This window comes from Amphiura filiformis, chromosome 5 (assembly GCF_039555335.1).
Source record: "Amphiura filiformis chromosome 5, Afil_fr2py, whole genome shotgun sequence".
Classification (NCBI taxonomy): Eukaryota; Metazoa; Echinodermata; class Ophiuroidea; order Amphilepidida; family Amphiuridae; genus Amphiura; species Amphiura filiformis.
In genome coordinates, this window is record NC_092632.1 from 51,105,491 (window position 1) to 51,123,483 (window position 17,993).

At 35.4% G+C, this 17,993-nt stretch overlaps 1 protein-coding gene across 1 annotated transcript in view; it reads right to left on the reverse strand.

The window, feature by feature from the left end:
• LOC140153329 (calcium permeable stress-gated cation channel 1-like) overlaps positions 1 to 17,993 on the reverse strand; it is a 175,606-nt gene that overhangs the window by 19,394 nt on the left and 138,219 nt on the right. The window contains 1 exon segment of the mRNA XM_072176056.1: positions 13,526 to 13,693. Within this exon segment, the coding sequence (XP_072032157.1) occupies positions 13,526 to 13,693 (168 nt within the window).

Here is a 17,993-nt window from a genome sequence, read left to right on the forward strand (position 1 = left end):
CAGAACATCTTATTCCTACCTGTCATAATACAAACACATATAGGCTTATGAAAATAATGGACAGGACTTGAAGTCATGTTCGGGTCTACAAACAATTTGACAGCATTTTGACAAATTCAAACGGAAATATTTAAAACAAAAATTATATTATCAGATTCTATCATAGAGAAAACTGCAAAGGAACTTGAACATTACATTACTTTGCAAGCTGAATATTGAAGAACCAGAAATTGTGAGGAGCATTTATTATGACTTGAAGGTTTCTACAATAGGTCTGTATTAGACTTTTTTCAGGATTTGGTGTCACTTATGCGAAATAAAATTATTAGAAGTTAACCATCTTCATGTGGACTACACCTCTTGCCTGAAGTGCACCTGAAAAAAGCTGTGCCCATAAACAAAATAATATACATCAAATAATTTAGGTTGACCTTTATAGGTAGATGGCTCTGAGTACAATAGACAGTGCAAACATTGATCTCAAATTGCCTCTGTAGTGGCTCTGAAAAGAGCTCTTGAAAGGATAAGTATAAGTTTGCATTCTCATGATTTTCCACCTCTAAATCAACTGAACTGATATGTAAACTCATTTTGGAAACACATTGCCCCAGCAAGACTGCTGTCAGCCTCAAGGTCAGCAGACAACAACTCAATAAAACACAGCTAAAATATATTTTTCTTATCAGTCAGTCAGTGGCAGAGACAAGTACTTGCTTGTCTGTCCTTGCACACTGTGGTCATTGCATGGGATTGTAGTGTTGATTAAATGTCTAGAAGAGCTCTATGTAATGACAGATGGGACAATCAAATATCAAATTTTAGTCTCCAAGGTTTACTACAGAGAAATGCGTTAGAGAATGCTTCATTTTAACCTCATATAAATAAAATCATACAATGCTAACACTGCCTTGCTTTAAAGCTGCCACAGTTGGGCAACATCAATGGTTGGTATTACAGGGGTTGATGCACTCACTTCGTACCGATGTGGCAAAGATTTAATTCCACAAAGTGACATAAATGAGCATGCCTGCTAGTCCATGACCATGTCACAGTTCATCAAGGGATTTTTGTTCTCTGGGTACTCTTGTTTAGCTCCTGCATAAGCAGACCTCTTCCCAGAATCCTAGTTCCTTGAGTTGTTGTACCTGACTTGGGTATCTGCATTAACTTGTGCTCTACAGCACCTTGAGATGCATAATAGTGTTGGATGATAGGTTGTGCATTAGGCTGAATAAAAAATAAAACATGTTTCATGTCCCCTCACGCTTCCTTTTTTGAAGTTTCTTCAATTTCATTTTTATTTTTTTGATATTCATGCAGTTATAACTTTTCAAAAAATATGTCTAGGAAGTAGAGATGCTTTCTTTAGCCTTGCTAATATACAAGAAAACACTTTTATAAGGTTCTGTGATAGTTAGAGGGGGCCTATCTCTCAGAACAACAAATAAAAAGAGGCCTCCTCCTTTTTCCAGACACTATTGTACTAATACGCTAAAACAGCTCTAATTATGGGTATTTACATTGATTTTGTGATAAAAAATAAAAAGCCCCCTCTTCCTCCTTTTTTTCAAAAACCCGGACGTGAAACATGTTTTTCATTTTACTTGGCCTTATATATCAATCCAGATATCTATTTTTTAGATTGGGAAAAAAATGCTGCTACAAAGTTTCCTGAAAGTGGGGTAGGACATGCAGGCCCTGTCAAGTCTCAGAAATGTAATAAGTAAACTTCTTCATTATTCACGTACAACATACAGTGTCAAGGAATCTAAAAATAAATACAGAATTAGTGTAAAATCTGATGATTAGTTAATGCTAAAGTAGAATAAATACCAAAGCTAAATATCAAATACATTAAAATGACCATGGAGAGTGAAACAGAGCACCCTGCAACTAATCAGGACACTTGAGAGGTACGTGCAAGCACACAGAGCAAATGGAGAACCTGAATACTGCACTTTCATCTTCAATGAACACCATTGGCAACTGTTTTGGGCATACTGTAGTCTCCCTGGGCAGTCTTATTTGAGGGTACAGCCTATATTTATATCATAAGCAAAGATTGGCGGGTCATATGTAACATGAACTGATCTTCTCAGTCCAAAGTCCAAAATTGATAAAATTGAATTACTGAGTTATTTCTAATGCACAATACTTACACTTACACATGCTCAATTTCATTATTGCCACCTTTAGTTTGATTGGATCAAATCATATAGATAGTGAAGGAGCATGTCTGGATGTGACACAATCTGGTCCATGGAAGCCAAGGGAGGTATTTTGGACAATTTGAATTTACCTTATACAAACATTAGGCTATCATATACTGAAAACACCAAAGGTCTAGCATACTTGGTTCTAAAGTTCTGAAGTTTTGTGATGTCTATTTTCTTCTGTATTTTACTGTTTTTATATTTTTGTTTTTATCTCAATTGCAAATTTGCCACCCTTCATGGACTAGATCATGTCACATATTAAGTTATGATGATTTGATGATGATCGACAAAAACAAAACCTTCCTACTTTGACAATGTGTTTTCAGTGATCTCAAGTTGAGAGCATTTTGTGTTAATATTGTGATCTCTTTTTGGATTTTTTTCTTCTTTAGAAGGGTTTTGTCATCCACAGATTGCAAGTTTGGTATCTTTGCATTGAAGAACGCTGCTAGTATACACAGAACTTGACAGAAGTCACTTGGAATTTAAAAAAAAATGTTTTAGCTAGCGTTAAGAGGATACTTTCAAAGCAACAAAGAGAAACTGTTAGTAATGTTATTCTTATCAAACTTGCCAACTGTTCAGACTTATCTTTACCTTAAGATAGTTGAACCAATTTGCAAGGTGTATGGCTTAATAGCAAAATAACAAGGAAAATCATTCCTCTGATATTTATATACCACCTCAATAATATTCACACATTATATTATATGAGGGTGACAAAAACTGCCATATTCAAGTTTGACTACAGACATGTGAAAGTACAATGATACTTCTGGTTAGATAAATACAGTACCAGCAACTTGACTAACATTATTATCCAAACAGACAAAAGCCCAAGTAGTATCTTGTACCAGGCATAAGCTGGTTAAATATGCTACACATTCCCACTACTCCACTCTGTTCTAATTCCTTGTTATTTTTGCTCCCTTAATAACTTAATGTGAATTTCAATTGTATTATTTTCCCCATCTCTTTTGATGAATTTATACTTGTATCGCTTTTGCAGAAAAGCGATTCTCACACATGCTCAGTGTTTACGACGTCGCTTTTGCGAGTTAAAGAAATCTCATCTCTCATGCGATGTTGCTTGTCACATGAATGCATCAACAAATCATTTCCTATCAACTGGATCTATTATTTTACTAATTGATTTACTTTTCTCGATCATTAACTTCCCAAGATGAATTAATTCAAAATAATAACTATTGACAGCAATGGATGTACTAAAAATGTATTTTGTGGCCTTTTGAATATTTTAATTGTTGTCTGCAATCATGATCACTGTGATTAGTATAAATGCAAAAGCGATTGAAACATCCAGCAATTGCCAATCGCTTTCTAAAAGCGGTGCATTGCAATCGTTCAGCAATCGAGTATAAATTCAGCTTTCCTGGTTCCTAGCTCTCCAAACTGGTGATTGCTCATACAGCCATGTCCTCAAGGGTAGCTAATGACAGGTAACATGGAATATCTATTAGCACATTTGCCACTATTGAATACTGCTGATGGGTAACAGGTGCTTAAGACTACAAGAAATAACCAGCAACATTACATTATTTATACCACAGAGAACAAAATGATACGTGGTATGGTATGATTGGATTTTTTTAGCATGACCTGGTTAGAAATTAGGCTATGTGTAAAATGCCCTGAGTTATATATAGACCAATTTGATATACTAATTTAATTATGTAGTAAAATCTTTAAATGATGCATTATTTAATTACTTATATTCAATAATCAATGATCATGAAGTACCATTAGTTCACATATTATCAGTTGCAGTGTTTGGAAATATGTCAATAAGTGAAATTCTTCCTGCAACTATGATGGGACATAAAGTCTGTTTTCTAGTTTTGCCTATACACTATTAGAAACAAGGGTTCTTGGCTGTCCTGCATATGGAGAACAGAAAACTGTTCTGGAAAATTAAAAGACCCCAAAATGGTTCTTTCTAACCTTTCCAGAACTGTTTTTCAGGTCTAAAATGGTTCTTTCTAGCATTTCCTGAACCCTTTTCTGTTCTTTGTAGAACCATTTAAGGTTCCACATACATGACAGCTCAAGAACAATTGTAGGTTCTACCATTTTGTTCTGAGAGTGTATCACACAAGATGATATATTCATGCAATTACTCTTGGAATGTATAGAGTAGAGCCTCACTTATGCCATCATGTATTTGCTAAAATCCCCTGAAATTTTGTAAAAAGGCTAGAGACATCTTATGAATAAAAATCAGAATTTCATTATCTGTGAGATATCCCTTGTGATATTACAATGCACTTAATATACAGACACACAAATCCTGCTAATTCCATTTCAAATGTTGGCCCTTATATGGTACAAGGGTGTATCTTCTACAATAGCTTCCAGAGAAGTTCAGCATTATTTTTCTCTAATTGATGCAAGTGCCCTGTTAATGAGCGACATACGCAGAGCTCTGGGTTCCCAATGCGACCAATGCTTTGACGCGTAATCACCCAATCAGATTATAGTTTGTTGTTATGATTTTTAGACGATTGATCAGCCAATTAGAACCCCACCACGGCTGTTTGATGTAATCATTTATTAGTTTTTAAAACAAAACATCACGTGCAACCCAATTTTAGGCTTAAACAGCTAAAAGCGATATCATGCTAATGTATACAGATGTTTTGGAGTCATTTTCAACTTTAAATTTCCCCTCTTTTACCAAATTATTAACTTTTACATCATTTTTTAAAGCTTTTCGGATATAAAATGTATCTATTTATGACAAAATTTGTGGCGCTATTTAGTTACTGAAAATTACTCTTTCAAGCTTCTAATACAAACAATTTCTTTAATTTGTTTATGATATATGTTTATAAAATTTCTTTGCTGCTTTTTCCACATATTCCATATGTTTTAAAGGCATTATTGATCACCTAACCTTGCAAATTAATATAATATGATTTAGGATAAATAGCGCCATCTATAGTTTGCATTTAGTTAATAATGAAACCAATTCTATATACATCAAACAACCGTGCCACCTCTGTGTTTATGCTGTACACACTAACTTTTCTATTCGACTCACATGGGAAACTGTTGTATTATATAAAGAGATTAAACCAATGTAATTATATTTTGCCATCTAGGTTGGTTAACAGTATGGCACATACTTTAGCAAAAGAAAGTATCATCCTCTTATTGTCTTTATACAAGTTTCATCCCAGCATCATTGAATAATAGCGCCAATGCTATGACAAAAGGAAGCAATATGTAATTGAAATAAATGTAAGATACACCCAATTACCATATTGGGGCCAAGCTGTCTTCATCTGCAAGTAATCACACAACCACAGTGTTGTTGTTTTTTATGTTCTATTAAATGACGTCAACACTTTCAAGTGTTTGATAGAATCAATAACTACTGGGCGACTCTACATGAGAACCAAGATCTGCATTAATTACTACGCATTTCCGAAACCGGATCAATTCCCTAGCATCCAGAAGACACAGGAACCTTACAAGTTGTACACACCCCACTGTGTGTGCGGTACAGCTTGCACTGCTGTACTATGCACACCCCCTCTCGTAAATGCTGCCAAGTGTGGAGGGGTGTGTGTGTATTCCAACTGGGGAGATTCACACACCCACATCCCCCCGGGGAGATTTTTTTACACAAATCTGACAGCAACCGCCATACTGTGGAGGTGGATCAAATCAGAAAATGGTTTGGGTGGTATACTCTCCTCTATGGCTCAAAAACACCATTTTTGAGGTTATCTTAGAACTGGCTCGCAGCGGGTACTGGTCACGGCACTGGGTCCAGGGCTAAGGTTATCTACAACTGAGGAGCTCCACGGTTGTTAGCAGACTCCACAGTTGGTATGTGGCAAAACACACACACTTCCAGTTTCAATGCGGTTACAAATGCTTATACCTTACGCGTGGGTTAGCCAGAACCAGATTAAAGTATAGACAGCTAGTCTACGCAATGCGGATTACAGAAGTACACATTGATGCAGATTGATGTGGATCCTGCCTTCCCATGAGGTCACCTACTGATGCTTGATCAAGCCACCATTTAATTGCCTGGACACAAAGCCTTGATGCAATTGCTAATAGGTTGAGAATCTTAATTTTCCAGTCAACTTACTCATAAGCGTGTTTAATCTTATCTGTAGCGTGAATTTTACTAACGCTTTTGTGCCTTTAAATTTGGAGTGATTAGTATCACGTATAAACAGATCAACAATATGTGCTTATCTAAATGAGATGCCAAAAGTTATATTTAAGTGTTATTCATTCATTTGTCACTGATTGGTGAATTTTGCTTTTATACTTAAGGACAAATTGCCTTTCAACAAAATTTAACCATTTAATTCATTCCTAGTACCCGGTATCAAGTATTATTGTTTTGTATCTTGGTGTAGATTAGTCATCCAGTAAATAACATATAAGGTAAAGTTAAATCGAATTCTGGAAATAAAATTTGCAACTTACATGCGACAGTTGCGTCCGGTAACTCCGAACTTCATCAGGCATCTGATTGGTCACGTGACAAACGACGGGAAGATCCTGCAAAGCCTGGTCCCACGCGGCGGCAGTTGAAAGCGAGTCCCCTTTTTTGTTGATGGCTGGCTGCTCCACTCTCTCCCAAATGGCTTCCCTGACACCCCGCCGAACCACTTTTCTTCTTTGTCGAGGATCACAACCTCCTCTGGCTTAAAGAAGTGTTCCGCTGTTTTGCAGTGATTGAAAACTGCAGAGTTCTGAGCTTCGCTGGAGCTAGGTCTCCGATGTTGGTTTATCCTAGCCCTGAGAGACTGTTTGGTCTCTCCTACGTAGGATCTTCCCCGTCGTTTGTCACGTGACCAATCTGATGCCTGATGAAGTTCGGAGTTACCGGACGCAACTGTCGCATGTAAGTTGCAAATTTTATTTCCAGAATTCGATTTAACTTTACCTTATATTATTGTTTTGTGTTATGCTATCTTTTATTTGCGTCATTGGAGTTTTTAAAATGTTTTAAGACTGCAATGGGAGAAACAAAAATGTAATTGCATTCACAAGAAATGCTTTGTTCTTTCAGGTACTCCACTGTGTACTTCCTATCACATTCACATGTAAAGTGCTTTCTGTAATAAGCTTCTTGACAACTTCTTTGAAAAGTAGTTTTTGTTTAACTGCTTTTTGCATCAGAGAGGAAATTCATCAAGGAATTCTTATACTGCACTCACAATACTGAATGTCTTGTGCTCAGCTCTGCGCTATTCCACTTGAAATCCATACCACCCCAAGGGAAGGCATGACCAAGCGTCAAAATAAGCAGGCACCCAGGAGCCATTTACCCAATTGGTCATAACATTTTGGCTCCTGGTCCACACCAAAATCATGTGAACCAGGATCTACATTTTTTTTTCAAGTAGAGCCTGGATTTTATATTTAATGTGTACAATTAAAATTTAAATGACTCCTAGCTCTTTAAAAATGGCTCCTGGTTCACTAGATAATTACAGGACCAGGAGCTGCTTTTTCCAAATGTGTGGCTCCTGGTGCAGATCTGCTTATAGACCTTTTCATATCAAGATCGGAAAAGTTCGGAAAACCGCGATATTTATTTAGTAAGCTAGGGGGTCAAATTGTACCCAAACTGGCAGACAAGAAATGTCATGAATTACGACACCCTTTTGCACGAAAATACAGCTTATTAAGCCAATGTGAACATGGGGTCATCGCGAGAAATATTTACCTAGCACATTAAGCTAACACCTCAGCTACTTGGTTTTTCACAATAAGATACTAATGGAAAGAAATGGATAATGTCCGTAATTTTTCGTCAGTTAAATTTTTTTTACAGAACGTGTTTGTTTACGTTCATCACCTCTTCCATTGTCAGTCTCTTACACAACGCTACCACCACACGCTTAATTGCACGTTGAGTATCCTTGGCAAAAGTACCTCTCTCGTCCCTAAATTGACCATCGAAAGTTCATCGTAGTTATGAACTTATGATGCCTGTCACACATTGGAACTTTGCACTGTACATGATGCTGAAGAGGTACTTTTAGACGCACGCGACAGGGGAAATTATTTCATGCTTCGGGTTTTATCGGAATTACTCAGTATGAAAAGGTCTATTTTGAGGCTTGGCCATGACCTTAAAATCGCCCACACAGGGGGTGTAGAATTTAAATGGAATATCACCTATTCAGGTAACCCCATTTGAAATTGACATTCCGTGTGTAAGATTAAGGCTATGTCTTCCATAGCCGGTGTATGAATTTCAGCTGGAATAGCCCAAGGATAAAATAAGCAAGAAGTTCTTTTTTTTGTATTTTTCCTTCCATTCATTTTTGGAGGGTTTCATCATCCATAGGTTGCAAGGTGAGCATCTTTGCATCGCAGAATGTTTATAATTATACAGAAGTCACTTGGAATTTCTTTTTAAATGTTAGCTTCCTTTTAAAGAAGAGAAAGTATAGCAATGTTATTCTTATCCAACTTGCCAACAGTTTAGCTGATCAGAATTATCTTTACCTTAAGATAGTTGAACCAATTTGCAAAAGGTGTATAGCATAATTTGTACAAAATAACAAGGAAATCCACTCCTCTAAAAATCATATAAGGTACACTAGTCTAAGATTGTCAGGGTGACAAAACTGCCATGTGCAAAGTTTGACTGCAGACATGTGAAAACACAGTATGATGCTTTTGGTTAGATAATACACTGCCAGAAACTTGAGTCAACTATCATATTATCCCAAACAGAAAAATGCCAAAGTAGTATCTTGTACCAGGCATATGCTGGTTAAATAAGCTTATACAAATTCCCACCACTCCATTCTGTACTTCTTTGATGTTTTCAGATACTGCGCTTTCAGTTCTGTAGCTCGTGTGCGCATTTAGTTATTGGGTTAAACTATGCAAAACATAATGTAGAATTTCATCTACAAGCATTATGCTTCTAAATGAGTCTTTTTTGATGGGAGAGACAAACGGCAAATACCCTTCACATAAACATTATTTGGAGTTTGAGCAATTATATTACTGATACAGGTGGCTGTACAAACAATTGTTATTGTAAGACCAAAATATTGTAATGCTTTTGTGGGAGAGCGTGGTGCAATGGTTAGGGTACTTTCCTTTAGGGCATGAGGTCCGGGGTTCAATTCCCGGCGGTGGCGATTTGCCGGGACATTGACTTGGAAAAAAAAAAGTCTGAAATTAATTGGCAACTTCTGTAGATTAAATTCAGACTTCCGCTCTCCCCTTGGCTCATGTAGAATTGGGTAAATGAATCATGAAAGTACTCCGTCCTTCGGAGGGGACGTTAAGCCGTCGGTCCCGTGTACAGAGAGCCATACCTGTACATGTATCTACGCAGCCAGTTTCGAAAAGAGTAGGGTGTTAACCCCTGACTGTTCCCAACCCGCCCGGTGTTCAAATGGACCCCAAAGGAAATAAGCTTCAATAGAGGCTTTCTTGGGTTGTCAAAACCCAAACAAATCAAATCAAATCAGTCTGCTCCTCATCTCTTTCATCAAAAACATTCATTTAGGGGCATATATGCTAGTAGATTGAATTCTACGATATTTTAACTATTTTAAATACATTGCACAAACCACAGGACTTGATGTTGAGTTGGAAGGCCAATATCTGGATTCCACAGAATATTGGTAATAAGATTATTATGTTATTTTTCACCATGCGAATGTGTCCTCCTTTGAACATCTTCCTAAAAACTTACTTGCTATAGAGCATACCCTTCAACCACCAATTCCCTTTAAAACACTTTGAACACCTCATGTAGTGATCTCAAACAACCCGTAAATCTTGACATTCATGAATCTCAACTATGGTTCACTGAAATGACCTACATGACATTGTATGAGCTATAGCAGTAAATGTGAATGCATGGAAGCAACAAGGGTGAATATCATTATGAATACCTAATTGGCAAGCTGTATTTTGCAATCATTTGTTGTATAGGGTTCTGATCATTTAATTATTTGATATTGATGTGACATTTTGCAAAAAGGTTCAAGGCACTAGAAATTCTGAAAATCTACCATAAAATATACCTAGATGTGAAATCTATAACCATGGATTTAAGAACCTCAAATGTCACTATACTCAGAGTGATAATGCCTCCAATAGTAAAAAAAGCATGAGATTTGTGTCTAAAGCTTGAGATTTGTTTTTGTTCAACAAGTTGAAAGCTTGATACAATATTTAAAAGCTTGCATGAGACCCAAGCTTAAGAGGGTTATTTAACTATCCTACATACCTCTCTTTGCTACACAATGATAAGGTAGTGCAAATTGCAGGCCCGGAGGTTTTTTCAGCATATAGCCTCCCCGGGAAAGTATCTACTATTTGAGAGGTGTTTCAGACCCCGTGAAAATGACAAAATTGAGTGCCTCCATTACACCTGTATGGACCTGTATTCATGATGCTGAAATCTGAAGCAACATGTAAGTATACATTCACTATAAGGCCAACATAATTATGAGAACAGTCAGCAATGATATTGCCAATACCTCTCATGTTTGTAAGGAGGTACATAGAATATGATATTGATTGATTACACCTGTTTAAGTGCAGACATATGGTAAGATTATGGAGGGAAGGAGGAGGCACTTGGGGAAATGGCACATCAGTAGATTTCCTCTAAAATTAGGTCGGGGTGTCTGTGTGTTTGCACTGATGTTTATGTGTGCCAAGCATCTCCAAGTGTTGCACAGTGTATTTACATTCAGGGCTCAAATGTATTGCAAACACTGCAGAGGGATATAAGGAGACAACACATTTTTCATTTGGATCAGGACACATTTTCCCATAATGCTCAAGTCATCATATATCTCCCATAGCAAAAGCAATACACCTTTTCAAATCGACATTGGAAATAAATGTGCTCACCAAATTAAGACATGTATTACCCAAAGCGCAACTAGTATAAATTCTGCATTCAACAGCTGCGTGACCTATAATATTATTATAAACTGAGTCATTATAAACAAACGGCAGCTCTCTTCAGAAAACTTCTGATTTTAAAATGTCCACTAACTCTTCACCTGACTGTGATAAAATGATTTGGTTTTGGAATGAATGGAGCCTTACTATTATAGAACTGATTGAAAAGGAATGCTGGTCTCATGCAACTCATTTGAAAGCAATAAGGGTGTTACAAACTAAATTCTGAATAATATGTTATTGAAACTAGGGTTGACAGAACAAACTCTACCACAATTTGAGAAAGGGTTTTAACACAAGTCAACACATACATAAATGACAGCCAGTGAAAAAATTCACTGATTATCCAGGATTTGAACCTGGGACCTTCGGATCACCGGACCGATGCTCTACCAACTGAGCTAATAAGTCAGATGGAGAAGAGCAGTGATGTTATTATCTATAGGCCTTCAGTTCAATACCCGCCACAATCTACCACAATTTATCATAACAACCTATTCTCCTTGAACTCAACAAAATGGTGCCTTTGAGTGAGAATACTCAATTTTTTACAGGACTTACAGGACATATCATGGAGCAACAAGTAAAAATGGCAGCATATGCTTGCATAGGAGCCTAAAATATAGTAGAGTATGCTGCACCTGCATGGCATTTGGGGAAGTATGCCACATAATTATACTTGTGACATTATCAAGCAAAATCCATTCTTGTTGAGATATGGTCAAAACAAGTATTGAATTTCTTGTTTATTTCACCGTTATCTGCAGATAACATGAAAATGCTTGTAGCCTGATGCATTATGGGCAAGTAGATTGATTTCATAAGGTGACAAGTTGATATTGTGAGACAACTCATTTTGCTTGATTGCATCACACTTTTTTTTTAATTAAAGGCGCATTCAGTGATTTGCTCATCCGGAAGATCGTAAAAATCATCAAAATTCAGATTTTTGCACCTGTTTTAGTGTCATAAATGTGCTAACATAGCCTGCTAGCGGTTAACCCGGAAGCCATATATTAAAGACAAAATAAGACATTTTACATGAATCTGTAACTTCTCTACTTAAGGGATCTAGAATGAGCGTTTATTGCGTTTCGACAGTATTATTTGTGGGACATGAGAGCACCTCAGACCTGTCGACATTGCATTCTGAATACTGAAGCATGTCTTTCTGATATCAAATAATTTTCATTTTTGAAAATCACGATATAATACAAATTTTATGACAAATTATAAAAATTTGATATTTTTCAAATTTTGATATATAACAGTCCTCGAGTAAATTATATAAATCTAATGATATATTCTTAAAGTGTATGTAGCTGGGAGGAAAAGCCGACGGTCAATTGAAAATTTTGACCTTTCATATTGAAGATATGGATTTTTTTCCCAAAAAGACCTAAATTTTTGGGGTGTTTTTGGAAAAAAAATCCATATATTCAATACGAAAGGTCCAAATTTTCAATTGATCGTCGGCTTTTCATCCCACCTACATACACTTTAAGTATAAATCATCAGATTTATAAAGTTTACTTCGAATACTGTTAAATATCAAAAATATCAATTTTAATGATTTGCCATAAAATGTGTATTAAATTGCGAATTTCAAAAATCAAAATTATTTGATATCAGAATGATATTATTCTTATTCAGAATTCAATTCGATATGTCTGATGTGTTCTAATGTCCCAAAATAAATACTGTCCAAACGTTCATACCCCAGCCCTTAAGCAGAGGTAGATAAATTAGCTACATGCATTTCAATGGGGCTTCAACTTTGTCAATAATGCTGTTTCCTTGTTTTTTTGCCAAATTTTTCATTTCAGAAATACCTGACAATTCTAATGACTTATCCTTCACTTTTAAGTAGTATATACACAATTTTATTTTTTTTAGACTTTAGCTGAGATCACTGAATAGGACTTTAATATCCAGCTTCTGGCTGTAATTGTAGTAACAAACCTAAGCAGATTCCTTATATTTTAACATTGTTAATGCAATGCAGAAAGCAACTGGTTAAATTTGATCAAAACAAAAGGTCACTTTTTTGCTTCATTTCATTCAGTAAATTACCGGAAAAGGTTGACAATTTCACGTTACTTTTCCTATCTTCGCTGATAATATCAAAATGCCATTCACAAGCTTGCAGAAGTATGGGGTATTCCAGTTGAAATGCATACACCTCCTATGGAAGATATGATCTTAATCTCCCACACAGGGGGTGGAGTCACCCATTAAGGTAACCCCATTTGAAATTCACACCCCCTGTGTGTGGGAGATTAAGGGCATGTCCACAGGGGGTGTTTAGATTTCAAATAGAATAGCCCATTTAGTTTGTGTCTAATTTCACTTAATTAACTCACCAAGTCTTAATACGGAGAAGAAGAGAACGGAGAGGAGCAGCACGATCCCTGCGATGACCACAAAGTTGACAGCTGTCTGATGGATATCTCTATTGATGCGCGATGGGCCGTAGGCAAAGTAGATGTTATAACGGTCCACTAGATGTTTCTGCACTATGTAGATTAAACCTGTATACAGAGGAGAACAAGCAAAGAATGGACTTGTAAATGTCAGTAATGTAAACACTGAAGGGTTATTAATGTACGTGGTAGAAACTGAAAAACAAAATAAGTTAAATGTACTTTCTTGAGGGCAAAGATTTAGTTTACATGTACCTGTAATGTATTTACTTGTGTGTTTTGATATTTTGGTTACTGGCCCCATTCACACATAGCCTACATGAACTCTTATGAAGCATTGTTTCATCTAAATTGCAGTGCTGATTGTATATCATATAAGAAATATATAAACTTGTAAGGAAAGTCTACTGCATTACCATTTGCTGACTTCTGCAGTGGTTTTGGAATAGGAAGCTACCGGTTCTGTTCAAAATGTGACCCATAAATTAATTCTTTCGAAGAGTAATTTAATAATGTATCCCATAAAAGCAGACATGTACAACTTCTTACACACAAATATCAAATAAACCAACCAGAATGGTATAATAATTGAAATAGCAGGCATGTTGGTGGACAGTTTGAAGTGTCAGAGGAACAGGTATCTAGTTTGATTCCACAACCATTCATACCTATCGCCTGTTTTTATTGTATTATCATGTGCATTACCCTCCCCGTGGAGACTTTCTGCGGTGGACAGAATGTTATTTAAATGAGTATGAGTGATGTAACAGGATTGACTACCATAGCGATCATAATTCGATTGAATGTATGTATGTTTCACTCGTAGTGTCTTTGAAAAGAGCGGTGTTGGATTCAATCTGGGATTGCACACATACACAGATGATTAGTGTTTTTGAAAAGAACGGTGTTGTATTCAATCTAGGATTGCACACATACACAGACATTAAAGGGGATGAATGCAGCCTACTTATAGTGCAGGGCAATACATTCAATTTTTTTTCACTATCATTATGGTAATTAATCCTGTTACATTACTTCTACTGCAAATAGAGACCCTACATACATATATTAAAATAAGGACATCAACAAAATCTGTGGATGCCACTGTAAGGAACTACGTCAAACAGTATTGCAGTAATTAATAAGAATTATGAGGTAATAACTAACTAATTAATTATACATCCATGGACATTTTCTCAAGTCAAATGGTATTCAGTAGGTTATAAATATTTCACATGATAATGTATATAACTTAGCAACATCAATAATTGATGGCATGAAAAAACCCTGGTACTCTATTTCCTCATAAATTGCTAAATATATAAAATATTAACAACAGGTAAGTGAAGTACCACAATAACTTGCTTACATAGGCTTCTTCAACAAATTATTTTATGGTTGCCAGTATCTACAAAGAAAGAATCCTTTCTCTTCCATACACGTCTATACATCTTCATATTAAATCATCATCTTAAAGGTCACCAGGTTCATCCTTCAGGTGCACCTTGTAATTTAAGATACAACTCTGCATAATCATTTTTCTGACTTTGAAGAAGCAACATCCATCATAGTGACACAATTGGTATGCAAGAACCGATGTGGTGCAATTGCTGCTATTACATTAAAATGTATGAATCACACCACCTTGGGCAAGCTACTTGAATTGAAATTTATTCCACTGGGTAATTGTTTTTATTATTGAATCAATTTTTTTAGTTCTCCAGATCCCAGGCTCCAGATGCTTCAATGGCATACGTTCTTGGAAATGGGATGGAGAAGTGGGCGCTGTTCTTAGATAGAAGTGGGTTGTTTTCTTCTTCAAATCAATTCAACATTTAAAGTACAATAAGTAGAGTAAATATAACACAGAGAAAGGTTTTTGGTTTATTGAAATCAGGTTTGAGCTCTACCTACTGTAGAAGAGATTTTTTCTTCAAATCAATTCAACCTTTAATTAGGTGACAAAGGCCATAAGCATTTCAATAATTTATCAAGAAAGTACAATAATTTACAGCACAGTTCTTGGTTGACTGAGTGACACTTCGAACATTTTGTGCTCCAAACTTGGCTATGGTACACTCCTATAGTATTATATAGTAAAAAAAATTTAAAATTGGAATCTCATTAGAATCTAAAATATCACCATTTCTATAGAATTTTATAGCTTTCAAGAATATCTTATGTTTTTTTTTTAATATGAGCTATTTTAAGATCAAAATAGATTTGGGCATTTCAACATTTTGTGTAAAATCAATATTGAATATTAAATGTCCACACAAAACTGAAACATGAATTAGTAAACTATTCTTTTTTGCTCAATACATAAAAGATCATAATTTTGCATGTTTTTATATTGATGGTAGCTCTGTTGAGAGCGTGAAAAGTGGAAAAATTAAAAGAATGAGGCGGCGTATATGCTTCATCCTAACAGGGTTTAAGACAATACAAGAAACAATAAATATACTCAAGGATCAGAAATAAATGCTGAAAGTCCCAAGAAATTATGATTTGAATGCCTTTATGTGGCTCTGACAAACTGGCGCATAATTAATTGAGAGAGTGAAAAAACAACAACAGATAAAACAAGCGAAAACATGTTTGTTCTCCTGATATTCCCAACAGACATTAGCAACTAACACAGGCATACACATCTACTGTGACCGACTACATCGGAGTAGTAGATTCAAATAAAAAAATGTCCACTTCACTTGCTAGTGCACGGCTAATTTCTATTTCACATTACCTTTTGAAGTCATTTTGACCTGTAGTCACATCAGTCTATTTTTTGTTTGATTTGATTAGCTTCTATATGTATTGGAGTCTTGTTATGATCATACTAGTCACAAGTCGGGATAAGTTGAAATAATTGATATCAAATACATTATTGATATTTAACTGACTATGTGAGTTAGAAGCCTGGGATTAGAACCATAACTAATAAACTCAGATACCTGGGGATGGAATGAAAAGAATTTTATATGTACTATGTCAAATCAGACCATATTCATATGTCCCTTCCTACCAAGCTGGTTACATGCTTGTGTGCTTCTTGATTTAAATCTACCAATCACAAAATTGATAAAATAATACCAATGTCTATCCTTGTTTGGGCAGTCCTGCTTTAAAACAACATACTAATGGAATGCCTTTATAGAAATCCATAATAGAACATATGTTTTTGAAAAAACAAACAACATTAAGAAAATGAGGAAGAAAATGGTTAAAATGGGACATTCAATCACTTGTACAACTAATAACTAACAAAATGATATTTCTCAATATTGGAAAGGTATCTCTCCAGTCTCCACAAGTCCACATTGATTAGTGTTATCAAATTATTTTCAAAATGCAATCCAATGAAAATTCAATTACTATGACAGGTGGGGCTGTAATTACTAATGCAATTTTGATGCCTATTTTCACCTGTATTTACGTAAGCATCAAATTATGACATAAAACTCATGAATAATAATGTGATTTGTGCATCCTGCCATTTCAATTGATTCTAAAAATGTTTAATTTGATTAAGTAAGAAAACTCTACTTAGTTCTTCATTTAATACAAATGGTAACATCAGGCATTTATTTTAAATACAGGCCAAGTCAAAAAGACATTTACTCATCTTAAAAATATGAAATATATTCTCGATCATTTCAGGAAAACAGTAAGCTTTATGTACAAAAACAAGTGCTTTGTTTTCTATCACCGGCAGAAAAACATATGGGATACAATGATTTTGTTTCCAAGCTATCCCTTCGGATGTTAAGAACCCTTGAATTTACATTGTCCATGGGAAGTAAGGATCAACAACCATCATTCTGATGATGCCTACCGACCATGATAGACGAAACCGTCAAAAGTAAGTCATATTTTTGGTTTTATTCAAATGAAATCATTTATAATGTTTATCAACAAACCTGATGAATCTGTTTACTGATGTCCATGGGTGTGTACATATCACTCCAATACCATTATTTTCCTGTCAAACATTACTGATTTTGTATTAAAAAACAATTTTTAATATGTTATCATCAACAAATTAATTGAAAATTAAGAAGAAAACAAAAAGAACTAAAGAAGAAGCAAATATTGAAGAATATATTTTCTGTATTTGTTTTGCTGGTATGACCTTTCTAACAGTAATAACAATTTTGAAATATCTATGAACAGATCCTTAAAAAAATGTAAATGCATGTCAACTTCTTTTTGACTCCGGTGTATGTCAAATGCCAAGAGGAAAATTGAAATAAAATAAATATGAAGACATGCTTCAGAGGTGAATCCTTTGGGATTAAACTATAACAATCCAAAACCAGGTTATGTAGCCTCAAGGACAATTTTTTTTAAAGATTAGTCAATATTTCTTCCAAAGTAGGTCACCTAGGAATAAGAAAATAATACCTCTAAA